This window comes from Euprymna scolopes, chromosome 1 (assembly GCF_053919585.1).
Source record: "Euprymna scolopes isolate OS-2025 chromosome 1, ASM5391958v1, whole genome shotgun sequence".
Classification (NCBI taxonomy): Eukaryota; Metazoa; Mollusca; class Cephalopoda; order Sepiida; family Sepiolidae; genus Euprymna; species Euprymna scolopes.
The window spans coordinates 170532094-170558195 of record NC_136482.1 but is presented as its reverse complement, the minus strand read 5'-3'; the positions used below and the strand labels follow the sequence as shown (position 1 = coordinate 170558195).

General features: G+C 33.2%; 1 protein-coding gene across 4 annotated transcripts in view; it reads right to left on the bottom strand.

Annotated features, from left to right (window-relative positions):
* LOC145277320 (uncharacterized) overlaps positions 1–26102 on the bottom strand; it is a 239879-nt gene that overhangs the window by 100410 nt on the left and 113367 nt on the right. For 2 of the 4 annotated variants that reach the window (XM_080128787.1, XM_080128788.1), the window contains exon 3: positions 504–753. In XM_080128787.1, coding sequence (XP_079984913.1) covers positions 504–753 — 250 coding nt within the window. The remainder of the gene's footprint in view (positions 1–503; positions 754–26102) is intronic. The other 2 variants (XM_080128789.1, XM_080128791.1) reach the window with 1 other exon arrangement.

Sequence of the window (26102 nt, the reverse complement as noted above, 5' to 3'; positions counted from 1 at the left end):
ATTCTTCAGTTAAAAGATCCACCTTGCTGATTTTTATTTTTAGGCAATTATTTAAAAATGTTTTAGATTACCAATTGTTAGGGCCAGACTAAAAAAAATTGTAGCAAACTATGTTATTATATTACCAATAACATACTACAACAATAGTAAATGAAAATTGGCCCCTTAGAATCAAAGTTTGTTTTATCAGTTTTAAATGATAAATTAAATGCTATTTGGGTTTAACTTTGAAAATCTGACAAGATAGTGTAGATATATGTATAAATATGAAGAACTAGAATTGAAGAGGAAATATGGATTTGTTCTAAAATCACATACAAAATTGAAAAAAAAAAAAAAAATAAAACAAAAAAACTAACCTTTCTCTTTTAGGGTGTTAGTAAATTACCAAACGCATTTTTAATGGCTACACTACATTTGTTAACTTCGTTAAGAAGCAAAAAACTAGTGCAGTTTTTAATGTTTTTTGCTGTCTCATGCAGTAGAGGACATGATGTATATACCTTAATTATATTTTCTTGACCCTCAGCAGAAGACTTTGCCTCATCACAGTCATTGTCACAATCCAGGATTGTATTTTCATCGCACTCAACAATAAGAGGAGTTACCTTTGTCATAATGACATCACCGCCGTTCATAAGAGATTCTTCGTCATCAAATTTTCGTTTGTGCGCTTTGTAATTCTTAACAATCTGGCCTCGTTGTTCAAGCAATTTGTACTTGCACTCCACAATTAGCAACATTGCCTGGATACTACAAAATAAAAATAAACATTTTTTTTAATTAAAAAAAAATAATAATAATGATAATAATGAACATTAAAATTTGAAAAAAATGTTAAAAAATGTTTCGAAATCACTGTCTTTCAATAGCATTATTATACATGCCCAAGTGCTAAGGTTTTCACACAAATATTCCATTCTCATAAAACATATCTGCTCTGAAAATATTTTTTATTGCAGTTGAATATACTGATGTTGGAACCATGCACTCTGTAAGAGGGAGAAGAGGGATAGAGAGAGAAGGGAATAGAGAGAGATAGGGTAAAAGGGAAGGCTAGAGAGGAATGAAGGGCTAGAGAGGAAGGGAGGGATACAGAGAGAGGGGTGAAATATAGTAGAAGGGTGACATAGAGAGGACGGCAGTGATAGGGAGGAAAGGAGAGATAGAAAGGAAGGGAGATAGAGAGGAAGGGACAGATAAGGAGGAAGGAGGGATAAAGAGGAAAGGAAGGAGAGAGGGAAGGGAAAGAGAAAGAAAAAGAGGAAGAATTTTATATGTACTTTTTATGGTAAATCGTTCAACTAATTTCAAGTTTTTTTTTTTATCTCTTCACATGATTTTCTGAATCTTTAAAACCTGAAAACGTTTTTGTTTAAAGCGTTTATTTACTTTATCAACCTTGTGACTGCATTCTCACAACTTGACATCCACATGCATGTGAAACTTCAACCAATTTGGGCACAAGACCATCCAACGAGGTGTCCTCAAAGCATTATCTTATAACATAAAAGTTTAATGATATACTATTTTTTACCTTTCTGGAGAACAGGAAACAAAATAAAAATTAAATTACTCGGCCCCAACTGTGTCAGTTGAAATCTAAATAAAATTAATCGTTTTTTTACTTTTCTTTTTTTTTTTTTTTTTTTTTAACTTTTTCTTCAAATACTTGTTTAAATGGTTGAACTTTAGCAGTTGAGAAAGTATTGTGAGAGGATGTCATTTAGTGACAGCCAGACTTAAAATTGAATATTACAGACAAAACATAAATAGAGGACGTGAATTAATTTGAAGTAATCCAAGGAGCATTTTTACGTAATATACATATGACCATGTCAATACTCCTGCTTGATCAATCACATTCTCACCCTACTAAATTACCCTCAAGACACGAAGCTTTGTGATCTTCTTAGACCTGCCACCAGGAAGACAGCTACGTGTGTTCATTGCGGGTGACTCCAATTATATGGAGATTGATTAGGGAAAAGCTTTCATTGGCTGAAATGCAAATAATTTCCTTGAACTAGTGCAGGACTTACACTGGTCATATATACCTCAACTAAACAAAAACGCTTTGGATCTACTCTTCACCACATTCAGCAAAACGCGATCGAGAGGATTAAATGAAAACTAACAGTTTGAGTGACTGATAAGATCTTGTGGTTGAATAAAAGATATAAGATGGAATTACGGTTCAAAATTTTTGGAGATGAGGATTGATTATTCATATTATTAGTATTCTGTGTTGGAAATTCTGTGTAGATTCACCAGAGTTTGATAGAAATATTCACCAGAGTTTGATAGAAAGATTCACCAGAGTTTGATAGAAAGATCCACCAGAGTTTGATAGAAAGATCCACCAGAGTTTGATAGAAAGATCCACCAGAGTTTGATAGAAAGATCCACCAGAGTTCGACAGAAAGATCCACCAGAGTTCGACAGAAAGATCCACCAGAGTTCGACAGAAAGATCCACCAGAGTTCGACAGAAAGATCCACCAGAGTTTGATAGAAAGATTAACCAGAGTTTGATAGAAAGATTCACCAGAGTTTGATAGAAAAATTCACCAGAGTTTGATAGAAAGATCCACCAGAGTTTGATAGAAAGATCCACCAGAGTTTGATAGAAAGATTCACCAGAGTTCGACAGAAAGATCCACCAGAGTTTGATAGAAAGATTCACCAGAGTTTGATAGAAAGATTCACCAGAGTTTGATAGAAAGATTCACCCGAGTTTGACAGAAAGATCCACCAGAGTTTGATAGAAAGATTCACCAGAGTTTGATAGAAAGATCCACCAGAGTTCGACAGAAAGATTCACCAGAATTTGACAAGATACAACTGAAAAAGGTTGGAGGTTACATTGACTGAAACGTTATGAAAGTACCACTCAAGATAATCCAGAGAATCCAAATAATACGATATAGCTGACATTTGTGGTCTAGAAATTGTAGGGAATGAATCATCATAAACATAAGCAACTTTAGTTAAAGAATTGAATCCAAATTGTTAAGTAAATAAATTTAATAATTCAAGATTAAAGTACTATCGTCTATGTTCCTTTAATTGAGTTTTGTTGGCGATAGTAAATGTCAGAGAAGACATTATCATTACACAACCACATGAGATCAAGCAAATAACCATAAGCCACTCCCATTGGGGGAAGATGGTTATGCAATATTTTTTAATAAAAAAGTAATGAAAAAAGTAAAGCCTCCTATTATTTTTTGTAAGTCAGAAAGTTGAACTAAAACGACAGAAGTGGTACCATTAAAGCGAGTGACTTTTTATGCTCCAGAATTTATTTTTCTACATAGTCACCACCATTCTCAATGCACTTTTGCCAGGAATCCAATGACGCATCTCTGTTTCTGACACATGTTCATGACAGGGGTGGCTTTCTTAAAGTCTCACACTATCAATATTTGCAGAGAGACGAAAATTTCAGGTCATGAATGCATAACACAATGTGCAATCTCACCCTGATCTATTCAGTCAGAATAAAAATAGGAGGCATTATTTTTGGAACGCCTCTTGTACATTTTAGTTAATAAAAGACAGTAACAAATAATATATATATATATATATATTTGTTGCATGTATCACATAAGAGATAAAAGCTACAGCTGTTGGAAGGGATTTACATTGCATGTGCAAATAAGCTCACCAAATGTTATGACTGCTTATCAATATTTATATTAGAGTGTTGCTTATGTTTTCATACCCACATTCACAAACAATGAACAGTTATTCAAATTTTCTTCAATCAAAAATGATTGAACAAATAACCACTGGCATCAGTTGTTACAATTATAGCGTTCGACCATTTTTCATGTCATTTCCTACTGTGAATACTATTTTTGATAGACGTCAGTCTGTTTACTTAAGAAGGTCGACCATCTCTACCAACTCGTTTGCATTTAATGGGCTGACAAAAATGACCAATCTGTTTTTGTTTTTATGTCGATTTCGTTTCTATGGCATTCCGTTTCAATAGAAATATTAATGCTTTCTAAATAAAATTGCTCATGATGTTAATCTCAAAGATTTTGAGCAGATTGAGTCTTTATATTCTGTGAAAATCAGTTAATTAATTATACACTAACAGAAAAAGTAAAGAACGATAAATATTTAAAGCAAATATTTAAATCTTTAAAGAAAAACGAATATTATGATATGCCCATTCCATCGTTTAAAGGTGAAAATACTATTTCAAATTTAAGCGCGACTAACAATCAGCAAACAGAATCTCTTATAGTATCTGTTACTTTTCCAATTGAAAAGTGAATCTCCCCTAGTTTATGCTAACGAAAAAATAAAAAATAAATAAATAATCGGGTTACACAAAATATGTATTCAATGAAATAGATTGGAATTCCTTTTTCATGACCTGAATAACTTGGATTGTAAAATTTTGCAATTCACTAGCCAGGCAGAATTAAATACCGATTTGGTAGATGCAATGCTATTTAGATCTGATGAATAGAATTCTGTAAGGCAACTTGATATATATAGATATATACCCATGACCTATTGGGTTACAACCACTTCAATTCATAAACTGATATTAGAGATTTTTTTTGCATAATTAAAATAAGTTTTTATTTGTTTATCATCCTTATTTCAAATGTAATGGTGACAGATCAACCAATTACTTCTAGAAATATATTATTTGGATTATTTGGACCACTCTTCTCATCTTGAGTGTTATTTTCACAATGTTTCAGCAGGTATAAACCCTGACCTTCCTTAGGTGTATCTTGTTGAAGTTTTTCTGTTCAACTTTGAATTGGATGCTTTATTAAATTCCCGTGGGGAGGTGGAGGGTGATAACATGCTTTCCTTTTATTAGTCATGATTGAGTAGAAATTTTAATTCGCAATTCTATTCTTAGTATTGTCCACATTGAGGCTAACCAATGGCGTACTATTTTAGAGGTTGAAGGTTCAATGCACAGTGTGGGTGACACCCAAAAATACAACTGTGAATTACTTAAGACTGATGGATTAAATAAAGGATTCGATTTGAAATTTTATGCTGATCCTCGAATCCAACAAAAACACATCTGAATAAGATTGTAGGTTACATCAGCAGAAACGTTGTGAAAATAATACTCAAAATGAACATAATAGTCCGAATAATCCAAATGATCAATCGACCATAAAACAAGTGCTTATTCAATCTGCTTATTCAGTGATAGAAATGTTATTTCAAACTTAAACTGACAGTATCTAAAAAAAAGTGAATACATCTTAAAAATAAAGTAAAAAAAAAAAAATGAAAGAAAAGATTCTAAAATATTTAAATTTTGTAAAATAAAAATTTAAAAAACAACACAAAAAACTTGTAGGAGATAAAAATATTATGACTCTGAATTTTTGAGATGGGGATTGATTATTCGTATTATTTCGATTCTTTGAACTATTCTTCTCATCTTGAGTGTTATTTTCACAATGTTTCAGTCGATGTGGCCTATAACCATTTTTGGGAATTTACAAAGAATTTTGAATGGAACCCTTTATTTAATCCACAAGGGCAGCATGCTCTCATTCCACTAGCCATGACCGGGTAGAAGTCCTAAGTAATTTACAATTGTATTTTTGGGTGTCGCCCATACTAAGAATTGAACCTTCAATCTCCCGAAAGTTTAACTTTTATTTATCCACTGCACCATGGGTCGTTGCGAGTTCGACAAGATACACCTGATGAAGGTTAGAGGTTATATTGACTGAAACATTGGAAGATGAGAACAGTAGCCTGAAGAATCCAAAGAACACAAAAAAAAATTTTTTTAATTTTTTCTTTTTTTATTTTATATTTTTTTATATTGTCATAAAAATCTTGAAAGGAGTTAATCTTCTACAATTTTACAAGTAACCTTTCACATATACGTTGATAATGATGCCGTAAACGTCACACATACTTCAGTCATTAAACTTTGTATAAAAAATATCAAGTATGAGAGTCATTCTAAAAGTAAAGCAACCTCTTTTTTTTTTTTTACTCAAAGTTGAAGAGTTACAAAGACTGCCAAATACCATTAAAACAAACAACCTCCAGAATATATTTTTATACATAGTCACCATCATTCTCAATGCACTTTTACCAGGAATTCAATAACATATCTCTGCTTCTGACAAGCGTTCATGATAAAGGTTGCTTTCTTTCAATATTTTTGCAAGTCATTCATACCTTGCGTCAACGACATCGCATAAAAGAGGTTATTTTGATCGGCCATGACGTCACAATCACGGTGGGCACATCGATAAGACCGTTTGCTTTTTTTTTTCACCTCCTTTTCCTCCAGCACATTATGGGTTCAAGCCTGCCTACTACTCCTAATCTTGTTTATTTTTTTTGCTCAACCAACACTCTTACACACACCTGGGCAACGCTGGGCACCCAGGCTAGTATATTCTAAATGGGGGGGGGGGGAACTTACGGTGTTGGTATACATTTAGAGTGAAGTTTCAAGATGGTTCAGTAGGTGTAATTGTCTGAGATGATTGCCGAGGGAGACTTGGGGTTAGCTAGAACCTTCTATGTAGGGTAATAGTAGAGTTAACTTCTGAATGACTTAGCAGAGATTCAAAATTAAATTCTGTTGCTGCTAGAATGTTACCCGTGGTACACACCATTTAAGGTTTTAAAAAAATATGCTTAGTTCAAAGGCAATCTCTAGTTAAGGAAATTGAGGCCCATTTAGTAAATAAGAACTAGTTCAAATTAAAATTTATCATTGTCATTTTCATCTTCAAGAACATCAAGGATATCAGTTCAAAGGAAAAAATAAAATCAAGAAAACATCTTCACTTTTAGCCCACAAAACAGATGTAATATTGACTGGACAGTTAAAAATAAAATTTTCAGTTTTATATATTTATCTATTTAAAGCTTTTAAAGCCAAGTACATCCAAGGATGGAGTACTGCTGCCACATCTGGGCAGGAGCTGCTAAAAACAGCCTATCCTGCCTTGACAGAGTACAAAATAGACTTTGTGGCTTAGTGGGGGATGCCCTTTTCTCTACCCTGCAACCTCTCTCCCACAGAAGAGACGTTGCGAGCCTGTCTTTGTTTTATCGTTATTTCCATGGCAGGTGCTCGTCTGAGCTCCAATCTCTCGTCCCCCCCTCGCCAATCTTTCACGAGAAACACCCGTCTGGCTGAAACTACTGTCAATAATTTTCCCCACTCTTTATCTGTGCTTAAATCCAAACGTAGATTCCATGAGCAAAGCTTCTTTCTTAGAACTGCACGCCAGTGGAACTCTCTGCCGCTTGCCTGTTTCCCACCTGACTACAACTTGGACATCTTCAAGTCTAACATAAACAAACTCCTGACAAACCGCCCCCTTAAGTAAGACACTATCAAAACCCTCAATACTAATGATTACTACAATACTATCTCACTGATTACTGTACACACAATAACCCTTATCCCTGAGTGGCCTTCAGGCCTTGATAAGTGGTGACCCCCATGTAAAAAAATTTTTTTTATTTAACAAAAAAATCTGTTAAAGTTTCTGTATATGTATCTTCGATCCCCAAAAGTGTTTTAGGTACATTTATTTTTACCTACATCCACTTTCAAAGTGGTTTTAGGCAAGTGGGTGACTAATGTCTACCAAAAAATTATCACTTAATCTCCAAGCGGCAAAGTAGTTTTTGTTCATAAGGGGAAAATGAAATGTTAATTTTGGGGACCATAATTATAGCAGGTATTTTTTAATTTTTTTTATTATTTTTTTTAAATATTTTAGCTGTATTTTAGTGAATTAGCACGTTATGACTTTGAAAATACTTCTATGGCAAAAACATTTTTTTTAATTGATTTAATTTTAAAGTTCATGTACAGAAATACCAATATTGATTTATTGGAACCGTTAAAGTTATACTTATTTTAATTTGTCTTTAATATTGTCCTTATAATATATAACTGAACCCTTTATTAAATCGACAAATGTAAACTGCTCCTGATTATATAAAATATAAATTTTCTTCATTTATACAAACACCATTGATTACATATGTGCATGCATGTTTGAGCTGTGATCTCTTTCAAAATCCAACTTCTTCTAGCTTTCAAATCAACGATTTGAAAGCTTGAAGAAGTTGGATTTTGAAAGAGATCATAGCTCAAACATGCATGCACATATGTCAATGTCTGGCAAAATAAATTTATACTATAATATAGCTGTACCTGTTAATAAACATAATTTTATAGACACTAAAATTTCACTGGATTAACATCCAAGAAACAATACAATCATTACTAATTATATATAAATAACCCTGACTTTCATATCATGTTTGCCAAACATATTCTTCCGGCATTTCAAAATAACAGACAACAACATGCAGATTCTTTACTAACTGTTTTTTTTTTTTCTCCAATTTAACATTATGGCGAGGAAAAAAAAAAAAGAAAAAATGTATAAAATTCTGAAGATGGCGTATATCGACGAAATATTAATTTTAAACAAGTAAATATTTTTTTATTTTCATAATATTGCGTCATTTAGTTGGCTTTAAAAAGTATTTCATATATATTTGATTTTAAAATTCAATCAACGCCTCTATCACGGAAAACACAACCCTGACTACAATATATATATATATATATATATATATATATATATATATACTAGCCTGGGTGTTTGGAGGTGTGTGTTGAACAAAAAAAGAAAGTGGAAGTAGGAAGGAAGGCTTGAACCTGTGACGGGAAGGTGGAAAAGAAAGTGCAAGAAAACCTAACGTCTTACCCCTACTCCATGATGCAACCGGAAGTTTGGAACGTTGAAATTAGTAAAGTCATTCTAACCGATATAATGACTTGCAAAAATAGCGATGCAAAAAAAAAAAAAAAAAAAAAAAAAAAAAAAAAAAAATCAACCCTCCTTGTAGAAGACTACCCAGTTGAGGGTGAAGGAATTAATGTTTTTAGGCAATTTTTAGATATCTGTCGTCCGAAGGGTCAAACTTCAAAACGATACCCATCTCGTGAAAATCCGTCACCTCTGTCAAAAGTTTTAGGCAGATATACAAACATACATACATACATTTAAACAGACAGGTGAGATTTATATAATAGATGTAAATAAATAAATATTATTTATTATTTTACTTATGAAACAGTAATCTACGAACATGCGCGTTTCAAGGTATTACCTCTCGTCAGCATAGCTTGACTGTTTCTAGGATTTGAACCTCAGACTATATATATTATGGTATAGTGCATTAACTGTTACACCACAAAGTCCTAGATCACTTTACATGTTATTTTTATCACTTTTTAAACTTACGTAGATTTTTTGCTGAATAGAATTTTTGAAATGAGAGAGATGATATAATTATTTCCACAATCAAACAACGTTGCAGCTTACACGATCCATGAAATCAGCAAACCGGAAGTCCAAAACAAGTTTTACCCTCATTTGTGCTCATGTTGAACACATCCGAACTCTGAATCCAAAACCCAAATCTCTTGCATGCAAGGCCACCTTGCTACCTGAGCAACCACTCAAGACAAAGTACTACATTTCATAGTTGGATTTCATCGGGGTTTGTTTGATCTGTGTTAGTTAATAGACTTTTTGTGTGTGGCATGGTTGTAATATAAAAACATTAACATGGCTGAATTAACATATATTGAGAGACATATAATAAATATATAAGAACTGTATTTTATTTTATATTTTATTATTACATTTGGATAAATTAAACTTCAACCTGACCATTTGAATTTAAAAATTAATACAAAGAGACATACTTCTGCTACCAATAATGTAAAGATTAATTTTCGCAAAGGATTGCTGCCTGTTTGCATTGGATCTATTTACCAGGAATTCTTGCTTTTTAACTACACTACACTATTCTTATATTATGGATCTTAATTTTTTTCAATTCTATATCTGGATGCCAATGATCATATCTTTTTAATGCTTTCAACAGTAGTTCCCTTCCTTTATGTCTCTTAAAGGCATTTCATCTTTAATATTTTCTCTGTATGTGCTAGAATTTCTCCTCTAAACAAATGTACTTACATGGAATATCCATGGATTAAGGACATTAATTTAAATATTTTAGTCTTTGGATCAAAAATTAAATTAATTTTTTTTTTTTTGAGAATTGATTTTCTTAATTGAATTTTGACTTTATAAACTCTATTATATATATATATATATATATATATATATATATATATATATATATATATATATATATATATATATAATAGAGTTTATAAAGTCAAAATTCAATTAAGAAAATCAATTCTCAAAAAAAAAAAATTAATTTAATTTGGCGACAGAAATTCTAGATAACTGCATGAAAAGTGGATGGCTTTTTCATTGAAGTACAAATTACGCCCTATCTGAAGAATTAAAATGGAAACTTTTCAAACATAACTCAACCCCAAAACTAAGGAATATTTTGGCATGTATACAGACAAAAGTCTTAAGGAAACTGATTCATTTAACTTCATCCTAATAGATATTGATTAATTCTTATTTGTTTACATTAAATTTGTTATCTATAAATATAAAAGCGAAAATGTGTGTGTGTATGTATGTGTGTGCACTTTTCTGTATGTCCACAAAAGGCTTTTTTCAGGGGAGCGCTCGGTCGGCTCACTCGTTCTTAAAATTTTTTATATGCTGTCTAGATGATAATATGTATGACTTAACAATGGGGGTCGCGCGTGTATTTAATTTACACCCTAGATAATAATATCTAGGATTTGCAAACGTGTGTCAAGTCTAGATTTATTTACAGCAACGTTTAAAAAATTATTTCTATTTTGGCTTCTCACATGTTGATTCAGCTTTTTCGTATAAAAGCGAAACTGATGTGAAAGTAATGAGCAGTTCTCGGCTTGCCCAGGAACAACGTTCAGAAAGCGATGGACGTTTGGTCAATGTCAGTTTTCACCGTCATATCAGACGATTGCTTTCATTTGAATACTCCCCGAATAAAGGGAGAGCTGGTTTTCCCCAACTTGTTGGGGAAACAAAATCAGACAAAGTTGGGTAAACAAACCCCAAAAAACTGTCCCGCAGTAAAAGTAAACTGCGCTATTTCTATTTGACCTCATTAAATGCGAGCACCTGTCAATTCCGTTTTTAATACTTTAATAAATTCAAACGTGTTTCAGTTACTCTTTCTTGCTGGCCGAGCGGGTAACGTGTCAGTTTTTTTTTTCACACTTTATTTTCCACCTTCGCCTCAAGACTTCCTACCTACCTACCAAAACTTTTTTTCTTACCCCCCCTCCCAACACACACACCTACAAACATCCGGGCAACGATTTTTTAAGAAGTTTTTTTTTAAATATTAATAGGGTTATTACTTGGCTTATTCTTTTGTTTTGATTTACCCACCCCCAACACACACGCCTCTAAACACCCGGGCAACGCCGTGTAACCCCGCTAGTCACTTAAAGTATCCAGTGCTAGAAAAACATTTGTTCATAAAAGGTCTTTAAATATCTGATGATCAAAAGACAGTGTGTGGGGATAGGGGGGGTATGAAAAAAAAATCACTGTTTTTATATGAAATCGAGTATAAAACAAACTGCACGAAATAAGAAATTGTAAAAAAAAAAAAAAAAAAAAAAAAAATGATTACAATACAAGAATTAAGGGGAAAAAGATGAGAATTACTGTTTTTCCCAACATGGCCACTTTCCATGAAACTCTTGCAAGACGTGAACAAAAATTCAAAAACAAAAAAAAAAAAAAACATACTCGCAGCAAACTTCTTATAATTTAAGAAGCAACAGCAAAAAATTAAAGCCACTCTTTTACTAAATACTCAGAGATATTTGAAATATTAGCATGGTTGAATCAACATATATTGAGATAGGGTGAGAGAAATATCATAAAAGGTGAGTAATTTGTTTATTGAAGTATAAATTATGACTAATTAAAAGAATTAAAATGGAAAATATTTCAAACATAACTCAATCCCAGAACTAAAGAATATTTTGGCATGTATTTTGTCTCGTTAAGGTACATAGAAAAAAGTTTTTAGGAAACAAGCATTAATTCGCTTATAATAGATATTGGTTAATTCTTTGTATTAGTAACTTGTATAATCACCGTTTTTTCCCCAACTTGGCCAACCTCCATAGAACTCTTGTAAGGCATGAGCTTTAAAATAAAGCTACTACTAGTAACATCTTGTACAGATGGTTTACTTGGATCAGCGGTTTCTGACAAGTAGTGAAGATAAAATTTGCATAAACATCAAAATATTTGAAAAAAATAAATAAATAAAATAATTATTAAAATATCATTTCAGTAAGTTAAATCCATTGCTCTTTCTGCTTCTTGTAAAATCGGTTCCCTCTATCGCTATAAACACTTTCTCACACCTGAGGCTATTCTCTATCTCTACAAATCTATCAGTCCATATATGGAGTACTTTTTTTAATATTTGGGCTAATGAATGTGTGTCCCATTTGAAGGTTCTTGATAAACTGCAGAAACGCATCTGTAACTTGATTGACCCCATACTTTCTTTTTCATTGTATCCTCTCTCATAGACGTAATGTTGCTAGTCTCAGACTTTTCTAGAAATCCTATTATACCATGTATTACTCAGAATTGTCTGCTCTATTTCCTGCTTCCCTTGTTCTAGCTCGTTTGACTTGTTAGTCTAGTAGTCTGCATCAATTCATTGTTTTAATACCTTATTGTAATACAGCTTCCTATTCCAGTGGCTTCTTTCCAAGGACTGCAAGGTTGTGGAACTCTCTTCCTGCTCACTGTTTTCCCAAATGGGATTTTGTCTTTGAACCAGTCTTTTGACATGTCATGATTCCAGTGAATATTGTTCTTATTCCTCAGACGTTACTGCTTCAACAAAAACAGTTCCAATTAGTTTTACAAGAAATAAATTAGGAGAAAGTCATTTACGCTTTCTTTTATGAAACAGCTGAAGCTATCAACCCCTAATCAACCTTCTAATACAGTAATTTATATTAGTTTCTAAATAAATTAATTAATAAATGAAATAAATTATTTTGAAGTTCTAGTTTAGTTTTAAATAAAGAAAACTTGTGAAATCAAGTTTCTCCGATTAAAAAATGTAGTTCCGCAAATCAGTAGAGCAAAAAAAAAAAAATGATGTTTGAAGCATTATTTTATATTCAATTATATAAGAATTTCTTTTTTTATCTGAAAGATTATTTTTGTAAGTTTATAGGATTATATAATACGATTTCACAAGGTGTGTCAATTACAATCAGGAAAATCAAAAGAATAATGCTCTTAGTCAGGCTTTTAATAAAAAGATTTGTGGGAATGGATACTCAGTAACAAAGTCTGACTTAAAACGAACATAAAGAAGAAGTAACAATTGAAGTTTTCTGATATTTACAGCTTAAACATGATAAAAACAAAAACAATAAAAGAAAAAAAGGAAACGAATGAAAAAAGAAATGAAAGAAAGAATAAAAATAAAAGGAAAAGAGACAAATGAAAAGAGAAAAACTGTAAAGAAAAAAATGAAGAGAAAAAATGAAAAGAGAAAAAAATGAAAAGAGAAAAAAATGAAAAGAGAGAAAAAAATGAAAAGAGAGAAAAAAATGAAAAGAGAAAAAAAAATGAAAAGAAAAAAAAATGAAAAGAGAAAAAAAAATGAAAAGAGAAAAAAAAATGAAAAGCCGTTCTACTATTCAATCAATATTGGAAAACTTTTTTGTAAATGTCTTATTTTAATTCATCAACCATTGAAAAAAGAAATGAAAGAAAGAATAAAAATAAAAGAAGGAAAAGAGACAAATGAAAAGAGAAAAACTGTAAAGAAAAAAATGAAGAGAAAAAATGAAAAGAGAAAAAAAAATGAAAAGAGAAAAAAAATGAAAAGAGAAAAAAAATTGAAAAGAGAGAAAAAAAATGAAAAGAGAGAAAAAAAATGAAAAGAGAGAAAAAAAATGAAAAGAGAGAAAAAAAAAATGAAAAGAGAAAAAGAAATGAAAAGAGAAAAAGAAAAAAAGCCGTTCTACTATTCAATTAGTATTGGAAAACTTTTTTGTAAATGTCTTATTTTAATTCATCAACCATTGACTCAAGATGCAGCAATAAAATAAGTTACAAAAACATAATACTAAATATTAAAAAAAACACAAAGAAAAAATGCTTTCTTAAAATATACTAGTCGGAATACCTGTCCAAGCAGAATTATGAAGTTGAAAGGCTTCGATGATTCGTCTCCTAGAATTCCAAAATATCTTATTCCAACTCCTTTATTTTAAAGTCTTTCAAGACTGGGTCTTGATTCTTCAGAGATTAAATTATCTGACTACTTCAGCCCCTCCCCCACCTGAACTTTAACTCTGTGTCCCAGGTTCATAATGAAACACTTCAAACTTTTGATAAGTCAACCCTGTGTATCGCTTTATTGCAGGTCAAATTTTTTTTAATTTTGAAATTGCTATGAAACGCAAAGATGTGAAATTTGGTACACTGGGAGAGCATAAGAAGATGCCTTATTTCCCTGATTTTTGTGGAAAAAATTCAAAGAGTAGTTTGGTAGAGACCGTTCCACACACAGACAAGGTCACTTTTACTTATATATAGATTTTTACTTAAATTCACCCTAAGCAAGGCATACTGCCACAGAGACATATCAGGCTACTGTGAATTAAGGCCAGATTTATAAGTGTATCCTAAGTGGAAAGTTGTGCAGCAAAATGTTAGTTCATACGAGAGTAAATAAAAAATTATCCACACATTGCTCTATAGCACACGTTTGCTTTAGCTTTTTCAAATTTTTTTTTTAACATGCGTCTACTATTGTGTCACGTGATCATGGTCAGCTAATTTAATTATTCGTTCAGTTTTAACACTTGTTATTTTCAGTTGATGAAAATGGACGCTCCACTTGTACAATACATCAAAGAAAAACAATGTGCTGTGGTCCAATTTTTGTGGTAAGAAGGTTCACTGGGGGCAGAAATTCATAAAAGACTCTAAGCACAATATGGAGACAATGCACTATCGAAAAGAAGGGTATATGAATGTATTGAGAAGTTTAAAACTGGTCACACCAGTGTAAAACATACAGAAGGAGCAGGATGTCCATCAACCTCCACCAGTGAAGAGAAGACTGTGCAAGCTCAACAAGTGATATTGGTAAACCAACGCATTACCATTGATGAGATAGCACAATTTTTGGAGATCAGTTTTTGCCTCTGCTCAAGAAATCATTCATGAAATCCTTTGGTACAATAAATTTCTGAAACATGGATGCCAAGACAACTTACAGAAAAACACAAGCGTAGATGGGTGGAGATCTGCCAAATGTAACTGAACTGCTACAACAATGAAGGCGAAATATTTTTTTATTCGAATAGTCACTGGAGATGAATCATGGGTTCATCATTACAGTCCTGAAACCAAGACGCAAAGCTTGGAGTGGAAACATCTGTCCTCCCCCTAAAGCAAAAATTCAAGAGTCAATTTTCATCAGGAAAAGTTATGCTAACTATTTTTTGGGACTTCGAACGGCCTATTTTGGAAGATTTCCTGGAAAAGAGGAGTACAATCAAGAGCGCAAGGTACTGTGATTTGCTAGCCAAGCACCTGAAGTCTGCAATTTGCACCAAACACCAAGGATTACTGTTAAAGGTTTTGCTGCAGCATGACAATGCTCGCCCACATGTTGTCAAAACAAACATTGAAACTATTAACAAATTGAGTTTTGAGGTGCTGGAGTATCCTGCATACAGCTCAGATCTTGCTCCTTCTGACTCATCTCTTTGATGATGCATTACGGAGCTGTAAATTTTCTTCTGATGAAACAGTGCAAAAAGCGGTTCATGAATGGTTGTGTAACCAACCAAAGAATTTCTTCTCACATGGCATTCATAAGCTTGTAGATCGCTGGAACAAGGGCATCGAAATGGGTGGAGTTTATGTAGAAAAATAAACCTTTTTTCAGGTTTTGTGTTTTTAAAATAAACAAAACAATTTAAAAAAAGTGCGGATAATTTTTTATTTACCCTCATAGTAGGTTTCAATTTGTGCATGTTGACTCAATCAGGAAAACAATGAACAGGGAGGGAATTCCAAAAGCAAGTAGTTAAAGGAGAATTAGAATAGAAAGCTTTCCAGTATCTGGGGACCTCTATAGTGAAAAGGTGGGGTTTCACTGATTGTCTGGTTGATTGAGCATATTTACTTTAGACGAACACGAGTTCAACAAGTTCATTGAACCTTGTTTCCTGCTATTTCAACCCGTTCGGATTATTTATTGTAGACTCCATTTATTTTGGTAAAACGATTTTATATTTGCGGTTCACAATATTTTTCAACGGTTAACAGATTCAGTTGTGCATATAAATAATTTTCAGATCAATTTCATATTTTGTGAGTAAACAGTCTGCGATTGATTCCATTTTTTATTCATAGGGTAGTTTGGTTTATTGGATGTTGAGATACAAGTCTATCGTTTTCAAAAAGGAGATTACGATTTCCACTTTAATGTCATTAAATAATTTATTCATTGAAAGTAAATAAGGATATATCACGCAAAACTGTCTGAAGGTATGAAGAGACTTTATTCTGGAAAAAAATAAAACCCCAAAAAAACAAGCGTAAACACCCAAACTGAAAAGAGGCAGATGATAAAGGTATAAATAATTCTTTCATACTTAGTTATTTCCCCTGACAGATAAGTGGTCTTAATTCAATACTAGTGCATAGTACCAACATTGTACTATTTTTGTTGTATGGGAGTAAAAATCAACACACTTATATTTTGTTTCACTGTATGGTGGCTCCCTCTGTTTAAGCAGGAATAAATGTGTGGCTGATACGAAGCCGAGAGAGGATGACATCCTCTCTTTTTAACTTCCTACAGCCCTATCTCCATTCTTCTACATCGGATTGTATTATCAACAGTTTATTGCTGTTTTTTTTTTTTGTTTGTTTTTTTTTTTAATATATGCATGAATGTTTATCTGGATGTGTGTATATGGAACTTTAAGTTTGTTGTTAAGAGGTAGTTTTTGTTGCTGTGTCAGCCTTATCATTTCTATGTGACTTGGGATCCAACAAAATATAATCTCTTTGGTGTTCAGCAATGATGTCATTCTATATAATAGTTTAATGATCAGTAGGTTAACCATTTTTGGATTTTTCAATGGTGTTAATACTGATACGTTGGAGGAAAAAATGAAGTTTTTCCTTTTACTTCACAAAATGATATTGAGTGCTTAAATCTAAAGCACTGGATTCTTCACTAAAAATAAATGTTTAGGAAACTCTTCCTATTAACTTGCCTCTCCACAAGGGCAGAGTTAGACACAAGATCGGTTTTTAATGTGGGGAAAATCCAACTCCCCAAAAAGGGGCACTTTGGATAGAAACAAAAATAAAAATTGCCTCAATATAGGAGGATTTCTTCTTCGCTGATCGAGGTCAGAAAAGGTGAAGTGTAGAATCAGAAAACATACATTTTGCTCATAGCCAAAAAATGTTGGATGATTTGGTTCTCCTGTACAGTTATACATCTTATTGTATTTTGGTCTTTAGATGTGCCTGTAAATATGGCAGTATATTTTGAATAATACTCTAGGATTTTAATTGTTTTTTTCCTATTGAGTTTATTAGTTTTCAAGTCCACTTTTCGTTGGTTTATTTCCTATGGTGGTATTGTTAGTTTGATGATATTATATATATTTTTAAGTGGGATGTTAGTTTATTTAATCATCTACTATTATATAAAAGGAACCTTGTGTGTGTGTGTGTGTGTGTGTGTGTGTTCATTCCCTATGAATTCTGAAACAGCTAAGCTGATTTTTACAAAAATTTCACACAAAAATACTTAATGTGTCTGGGAGGGTCCTTATGTAGCGGTTTTGTATCGGAATGCCTCTGATAAGTATAGAAAATTTATAGTTGAAAAATTCGATTAAATAAGGAAATCCGATTTCGACCAAAATTAACACTTTTATACAACCTAACATCACAAGTGCATTTGAGAAGTTTTCTTACCGCACAATCAGAAAGGCCCAGCCTATAACATCAACTATAAATTCTTTTATAATACAGGGGCATGTTCAATACGAATATTTCTTTTTAGAGGATAATTTAACCATGATATTTAACTTTTATATGTCTAGCTTTAAAGTGATTTTGTAAAAATAATTTCATAAAAATCAACAGTTGGTTCTTTGATAAGACAGGGGCGCTTTTGAAATGAATGTTTTCATTTAGAGCACAATTGAACCATGATACTAACTAGACTTCTGAATTTCACTTTAAATGAAACCATGATTTACAGATAATTTTATAAAACAAATTCTCTACAGTGCAATGTAAACCACAATATATTATGGACTAAATCACTGTGGGGAGACATGTGAAGCTTCCTCTCAATACACTATGGGGAGGAGGTCTTTAATTAGAGCAGGCAATCAATTGATTTTATTGATAATAAAAAAAAAATGGACGATTTCAGATTTCGATGACAATAAAAGTATGGGAGGGTGGAACATTTGTTGCTCCTCATTCAATCCCGGACAATGCCGGGTCTCTCCGCTAATTGATTCTATTTAAAACTTAATAGGATTTATTTAATTTATTTCTTCTTTGGTGAAGTTCTTTGCATTTGAATATGGTATCGTATGCTGGGTATAATGGCCATGATTTTAGTTTTAGATTATACTAGCGGGGGTGTCTGACATTGCCTGGGTGTTTGGAGGTGTGTGTTGAGCAAAAAAAAAAAAAAATATTGCTAGTAGGCAGGCAGGCTCGAACCCATATCACGAAGGAGGAAAAGAATGTGAAAAAAAAGTGACATCTTTGTTGTTGAGTCCATCGCCAAACAAAGTGGCGAAGGTTTAAATTAAGGCTAGTCAATCGAAAAAAGGGAATGACTTTTGAAAATATCAGCGAAAAAAGCAATTCCTCCCTATTGAAAAGTGCCTAGTTGAGGGTGAATGAATTAATGTTTTTAGCTAATTTTTCAATATTTGTCGTTCGAAGGGTCGAGCTTCAAAACGATACCAATGTCGTGAAAATCCATCACCTCTGTCAAAAGTTTTAGGCAGACATACAAACATACATACATTTAAACAGACAGGTGAGATTTAATTAATAAATTAATGTTTTTAGCCAATTTTTCGATATTTGTCGTTCGAAGGGTCGAGCTTCAAAACGATACCGATGTCGTGAAAATCCGTCACCTCTGTCGAAAGTTTTAGTCAGACATACAAACATACATACATACATTTAAACAGACAGGTGAGATTTATATTATAGAAGACTAATTTCAGCCTTCTTTGTGTTAGAAAAGCTTCATGTACTCCTACACACAAATTTTTCATTGGAGATATGTGAAAAGCTCTCACTGCTAGTCGCAGTGCTTGGCTTTGTACAACTAATACAGTTCCTATCGGTTTCAGTTTTTTTTACTTTTGGGGCTAATCTATGGATGAAGCATCCGTAATCCTGTTTGGATCGTACTAGTGTTTCTTGCTCTCTATGAGTTATGTTTTTAATGTGGGGAAAGTCTAGCCAGCTCCCCAAAACAGGGGCACTCTATATAGGAACAAAAAATTTAAATTGTCTCAGTCTAGAAGAATTTCTCCTCCACTAACCAAAGACAGAAAAGGTGAAGTGTAGTATCAGAACAGATACTACACTTTACTCCTAGCCAAAAGACCAAGGATTCTCTAGTTCTCTCCCACTGCAAGAACTTAGACACCAGGGTCAGAAAGTGGGATTGAGAAGTCAGCGCCCTCGAAGAGGGGCACTCTGCCCTGCAAAAAGTGCCTGGGCAGCCCCGTCAGTATTCCCCGGTAAGGGTGCCTCAGGCGATTAGCCTGAAACTAACCTCCTTTTCAAAGAGAGAAAGCAAAGCCTGGGAGGGTGGACCTTCTAGAACTGCACAGAACTAAAACGACCACCACAAGATAAACAGAAATGGTCTAATCTCTGTTGTTTAAAAACGGCCTTGTGCCTAATTTGCTCAGTGGGGGAGCAAATAAATACCATCTCTGTTGATTTTGGGGGCCCAGGATAAAAATCCCTAGCCTAGGATCGTACTAGTGTTAGGCATAATTTTAATAATGTGTTTGCATTCCAGTTGGTGTGCACCACTATTTTAAAACTGTTTTCAATTGTCCTTCGATTCATTTCATTCAGGCATTGCTGTACTTAGCATTTAATTGTATGGAATTTTTTAGATGCATGGAAAATTAAAAAGTCATCTACATATAACAATCCTTCCATGCCAGGTTGAAGACTTTACAATATTATTAATTTTTATCTCTACTATTATATAAAAAGTACTTTGTGTGTGTGTGCGCGTGTGTGTGTGTGTGTGCATGCGAGTTTGTTCCCTATGGACTCGAAAATGGGTGGGCTGATTTTTATGAAATTTCACATGAAGGTACTTTGTATGCCTGGCAGTGTTCTTAGTTAGGTTTTGTATCAGAATGCCTTTGATAAATAATGATAATTGATAATCAAAACAATCCGATGAAAGAAGAAACAGGCGATTTTAACCAAAGTTAACACCTTACACAGCCTAACATCACAAGTGCATTTGAGAAGTTTTATTATCACACAGGCTGAAAGATCCAACATATAAAATCAACAGTAGGTTCTTTGATATGGCAGGGGCACATTCTAAATTAATGTTTCTGTTTAGAGCACAATTGAAGCATGCTATTTTACGTTTGCATTTTAAACGTTAATTCAAACCATTATACATAAACATTATTTTTATAAAATCAACAGTAGGTTCTCTACAGTGCAATGTAGACTACAATGTATTGTGGACTAAGTCACTGCGAGACGCATGTGAAGCTTCCTCCTGGTGCACTGCGATGGGTCCTCAAGTAGAGCAGGCAATCCATCAATTTGATTGAAAAAGAGCAATTTCATTGATTTCAATGACAATAAAAATACGGGAGTGTGAAACATTCGTTGATCATTACATTCCAGGCAACAGTGGGTCTGCTTGCTAACACTGAATAAACTTCCTTGTAGCATACCTGTTTCCTGTATCTTTGTGCCTGAAAGTGTGTTGCCTATTAGTGTTTTAAAATTTCTATCCGTTAATTACTTATAGATATAGGTAATTCACCTTTCATTCAGAGTAGTTTTGTTTCTTTTTATACTGGGTTGTTGCCTAAGTTCCCGCACATTTTTTTTTTTTTTAAGAAAATCAAAGAATTTTTACAGCAAAAGTTCATGCGGGACCCAAGTTCCAAGTTTTTGCGTGAATCGCATCGACTGAAGATGGCGTGAAATTGTCGCAAAATCACATTTCATCTTTTCACCCAATTCTCTACATATCTGATTGCCTTTTTCCTTCAAAAGAACCCTGCATTGGTTTTCGTCTATCTACATTCGTCTTCCGAAACGAGGAGCGTCATTGAGGTCAAATTTACCAGGTTTGAATCTGGTAAACCAATTTCAAACAGTTCTTTCAGCTATAGCGTTTTCTCCACATCCAGCAAAAAAATATTCTTGGTTACTTCTCACTTCGATTAAAAGAAGGAGGTGTTGAAAATGTGATTTTTTATCTACTTGTCAATCCATTTGACAATTTAATGAAATTATTTTGTATGAAAGATTTTAAGCAAATTAGTCAATTTTTTCTGGTATTCTGATTGTAACTTTTAATTTTTTTTTTCACCCCCAAACACCATGTCAGTCTGGTATTCACCATTCTTTCCATGGTTTTGCAGAAATAGCTTGTCAGTGCAATGGGTTTGTAATGGATTTCTGATTTTTGGCTATGGGGATAATAATAGTCTGTTTCCATAGTATAGACATATTGCTTCTTGTTCATATATTCTGAAAAATAGATAGTAGATATTCTTTTCATAATTTGGAGTAGGTTTTTCAAGAATTCACAGTAAATCTTGTCAAGACCGATAATTTTTGCTATGAAATCCTTTAGGTTGTTAATTGTAGTAGAGGATTTTTTGTTTAATGTTCTTTTTCCTACCTGTTTTTGATTTCTTTTTAATTCATTGTTAGCATTTTCAAAAGGTCTTCTGCCAGGATGTTTGCTATTTCTCTCTTGTTTGTGACCTTTGTATTGCTATGTATTAGGTATTTTAATGGTGTATTGATATTTTCCCAGAGTATTTTTTTCCCATATCCACTGCAGTTGTACTTTTTGTATTGATGTTCATTTTTGAGATGTAGTTTTACCAAGTTTTACTTTTATCTCCTTTAAATGCTCACCTGGTTTTTAGCCCTTCTTAGTTCTTGAAAGTATTTAGGTTTTATTTTGTGGAATTGGTTTATTTCGTTTTACAGAAAGTGATGTTTTGCCAAAGTATTAGTAAGATGGTAGGGTCTTTATTTTGATCATTTGACTCTGGAATCAATTTGTAATGGCATACCGGCTTGAATTTTTTACCAATTGTCTTTTTTGAGGTTCCACATAGTGTTTGTACCTTAGTTTGAGATATAAGGAATTTTCTCTAAGAAAACCAGAAAGTGTCACTCCCACATGTGTCGTCATGGATTTTGCAGGTACAATCTAGGAATAGATTAGGATCACATATTGTTAAGCCATATCGTACGTGCATGTTGCTGGATGTAGATAGTTGTTTACTTTTTACTGTTATTGTTTTTGTACATACACAATTTATGTTTATTTAATAGTGACTCTTATATTCTCCTTTTTCTCAGTTTTTTTGCTTTCTCAGATTTCATTTATGACTGTTATAATGAAAGCTCTTAACAGTTGTTCCATTAATTCACTTAGTTCGCATTCTTCAAATTCTTCGCTTAGTGGTAAATATAACAAGCACACTAATTGCTTGCATATTTATAATTAGGTCGATTTCATTAGATGGGATATTATTTTTTTAATGAGTACTGTTTGGTGTACCGTTTACAACTGTGATAGACTCGAAATATGGCCAGAATGGAAAACGATCGCATCTCAAAAATCCTACTGTATAGAAAGCTGGAAAATCGGTACAGAAAGATGGTGGGCAGAAACTCCGCTACAAGGATGTGATAAAGCGCCACCTAAAGGCAATGAATATGAAGACAAAAAATTGGGTAGAACTAGCAGCAAACCAAAGTTGCTGACGCAGTAGCCTTTACAAAGGAAAGGCAGAAATAAAGGCAAAAATAAAGGTCAGGTCTGAACGAAAACATTACCAAAGGCACAACCCATGCACTACATATAGGGAAACTTTCCACACTGAGCGTGGAATGCTACAACACTGTAGGATAAAGTACTGAGACCCTAACTAGTCATCCTCAGCTACGAAGGATTGCATGATGATGATGATGATATTTATTGTTGGCTTTTAGCTGAGTTTCTTGAAGGCATATGATTGCCAGACAGTGGTTTGTAATGAGTTGCGTCAGTTCACAAAAGTTGGTTCTTGTTCCTCTGATTTTCCTTTGAAGTATTTTAGTGCTGATGGATTTTTGGTTTTTTGGTTTTAGTTCTATGATTTGCAAAGCATATTTAATTTCCTTTGGTTTTTGAGATTTTTTAAAACTTTCTTTTTTTACCTTTTATTCATTTCTTTGATTGTAGTTTTATTTCTTGTTGGAGGTTCAGATTATTGGTTGATAGTGCGTTTTGGTTGTAGTGTTGTCAGTTCGGGTTCATGTCTGCTTTTTTTCTTTATATTTTGGATACATTTTATTTGGCTTTATTTTCTTGATTGTAGTTTCATTGGTCTGAGCCATGGAGGTTTTTATTTTTCACCTTTTTTTTTTATGAATTAAGTTTCTCATTTTTTGGTGGGGATCTATTAGCTCAGAGATTCTTTTTCAGATCCTGCCTAAAATGGAGAAACTAATGGTTGGTGCACCAACTAATATATGGAAACAATATTCCATGCATGGATGAATGGTGGCTTTGTAAATATATAGGATACCGGTAGGTGAGGGACGTCCTTTATCCCAGTACACTTTCTTTGCAGAAGACTTGGAAGTATCTTCTATGTATTTGTTCCAATTCATGTTATACCAAAGAATTTGGATGTTGGAGTTTCAGGTAGGCTGCTATTGGCCATGGCAAGCGAAGGTTGAAAAGATATCTTATAAGCATTAATAGGATAGAGCTTTGTCTAGGTAACATTAAATGTAGCAGTTAATTTTTTGCTTCATTCCACTCCTTGGCCTAATTGGCAACAATGACTAACCACCTCACATTCCTAAGCAGATGCCATAACCATCACAAATTCGAAACTGAAATCATAAAATAGAGACTAACTCACAGAATACGAAAATATCTATGGAGCCAGTAACTTTTCTTTTTTCTTTTCCAAAAAAAAAAAAACAGCAAACATGCCTGAAGACGGTCGAAGGACAATCCGACCAAAATATTGCACAAATAATTCAAGACGAGAACAATAGTCCAATCAATCCAAGTAATATAAAATTATTTTTAGTCCTTTTCATAATTTTAATATTTAGTCCTGATCAATATTTGCATCTCTTTTATTATGAATAAAGGAAATAGGAAGACCTTTTACTAACTATTTCATATTTACTCTTCCTCTCCTCATGTGCGATTCATCTGAATGAAGTGAAAACATTATTTTCTGATGATTCTTAGAATTTGTATTTTATTACATTTTTTGTCTTGATTTCAAAAATCATATATGCACAAATACCACTCAAGATGAGAACAATAGTCCGATCAATACAATATAAACATTCATTATTTGTTTGGTAAATGTAGTGCTTTCAGGAAATTCTCCAACCTAATGTATCTGATCTGTTGAGTCAATTTCTTTTTTGTCTAATAAACTTATAATTTAAATCATTTAAATCTATTCTTTACTCAACTTATACACTTTGTATGTTCATTGTGACATGATATCTTTTTTATCTAGTTTTTATTCATTTTTATTAATTACAATTAATAGTTAGCAACCAAACAAATGAACAACATATATCAAGGATTTTTTTTCCTCCATAAGTCAAACAAACTGCTCTCATATCATACCTACTCGTCTGGCTCACAAAGCTATCTCAGATGATACGTCTGGTTTCTAATTAATAGCAAACATTGAAAACTCAAAATCATCAGGTCACAGATCATGTGATTAACCTACCTACGAACCAACCAGAATTTGTTATCTTGTGAAAGCATTGGTTTACTCCCAGAGTCATTCAATGAATTCAGTTTTCCATTGCCAACAGAATAAAAAAAAAAAAAGTAATCAGCTCTTCATCTTTGCTGCAAGTTAAAATAACGATTTTCTATTTTTCAGAGTGATGGTGATGAAAATCTAACAGTCAAACTATCATCTTTGCATTCTTTTTGTTCAGCAAAACTATAATCATGTGTTCACTGCACTGGCTGTGATTGTCCCAGTCACTGTGCCGGTCCAAGGTTGTTGTTCGATTCAGTCCGTTCTGCAACAAAGAATTCTCATCCCATGCAAAACCACAAGTCCAGTTTATAAACAAATAGATGCTACTTTCTTTGGCGATTACAAGCTGTACTCATTTTCCTTGATTTTCTTAATTGAACGCCAGACTTGTAGAATGACATTTTTGCTTGACCAAATTGAAACACATGTACCATTACAGTCCTTTAGCGGAGAGCCCCAAAGGACCCATCCGACCAGAGAGGCATACTAGCTCACCTGCCTGGCATCTCTCAGGAAAATCAACTGTTTGCCTCAAACGTTCAACTCTCATTCCTCCTCCTCCACTTTGGGAAGGCCGATTCCAAGTGTCTTCCCTTCCCATCTAGAATCTTCACTCATTATTCTGGCTTTTGTTAGTGGTTACTATTCAACCACTCATAAGTTGATCACTCTAGATATCCACTGAAGATAACGTGAAGACAGTATTCGTTCAAGGAGGCTTATCTGCAGAGAACTTTAGACATCACTTTTTTCAAACAAGTCCTTCCAGCAGGACCTTTCCATTCTTTTTAAAGAAAATATCTCTTAGGTGATTAGATTCCAGAAGGAGATATTTTCAGTTCCAATCCTTTGGCCAATCATCTATTACCTACAACATTTGCCATTCATATGCACCATCAAAACATGCTGCGCAGCACAGGTTTACACATCTATCAATGACATCCTGAAAATCCAAACTTCAATGCTAGGTCAAATTAATTGCAAAGATTCTT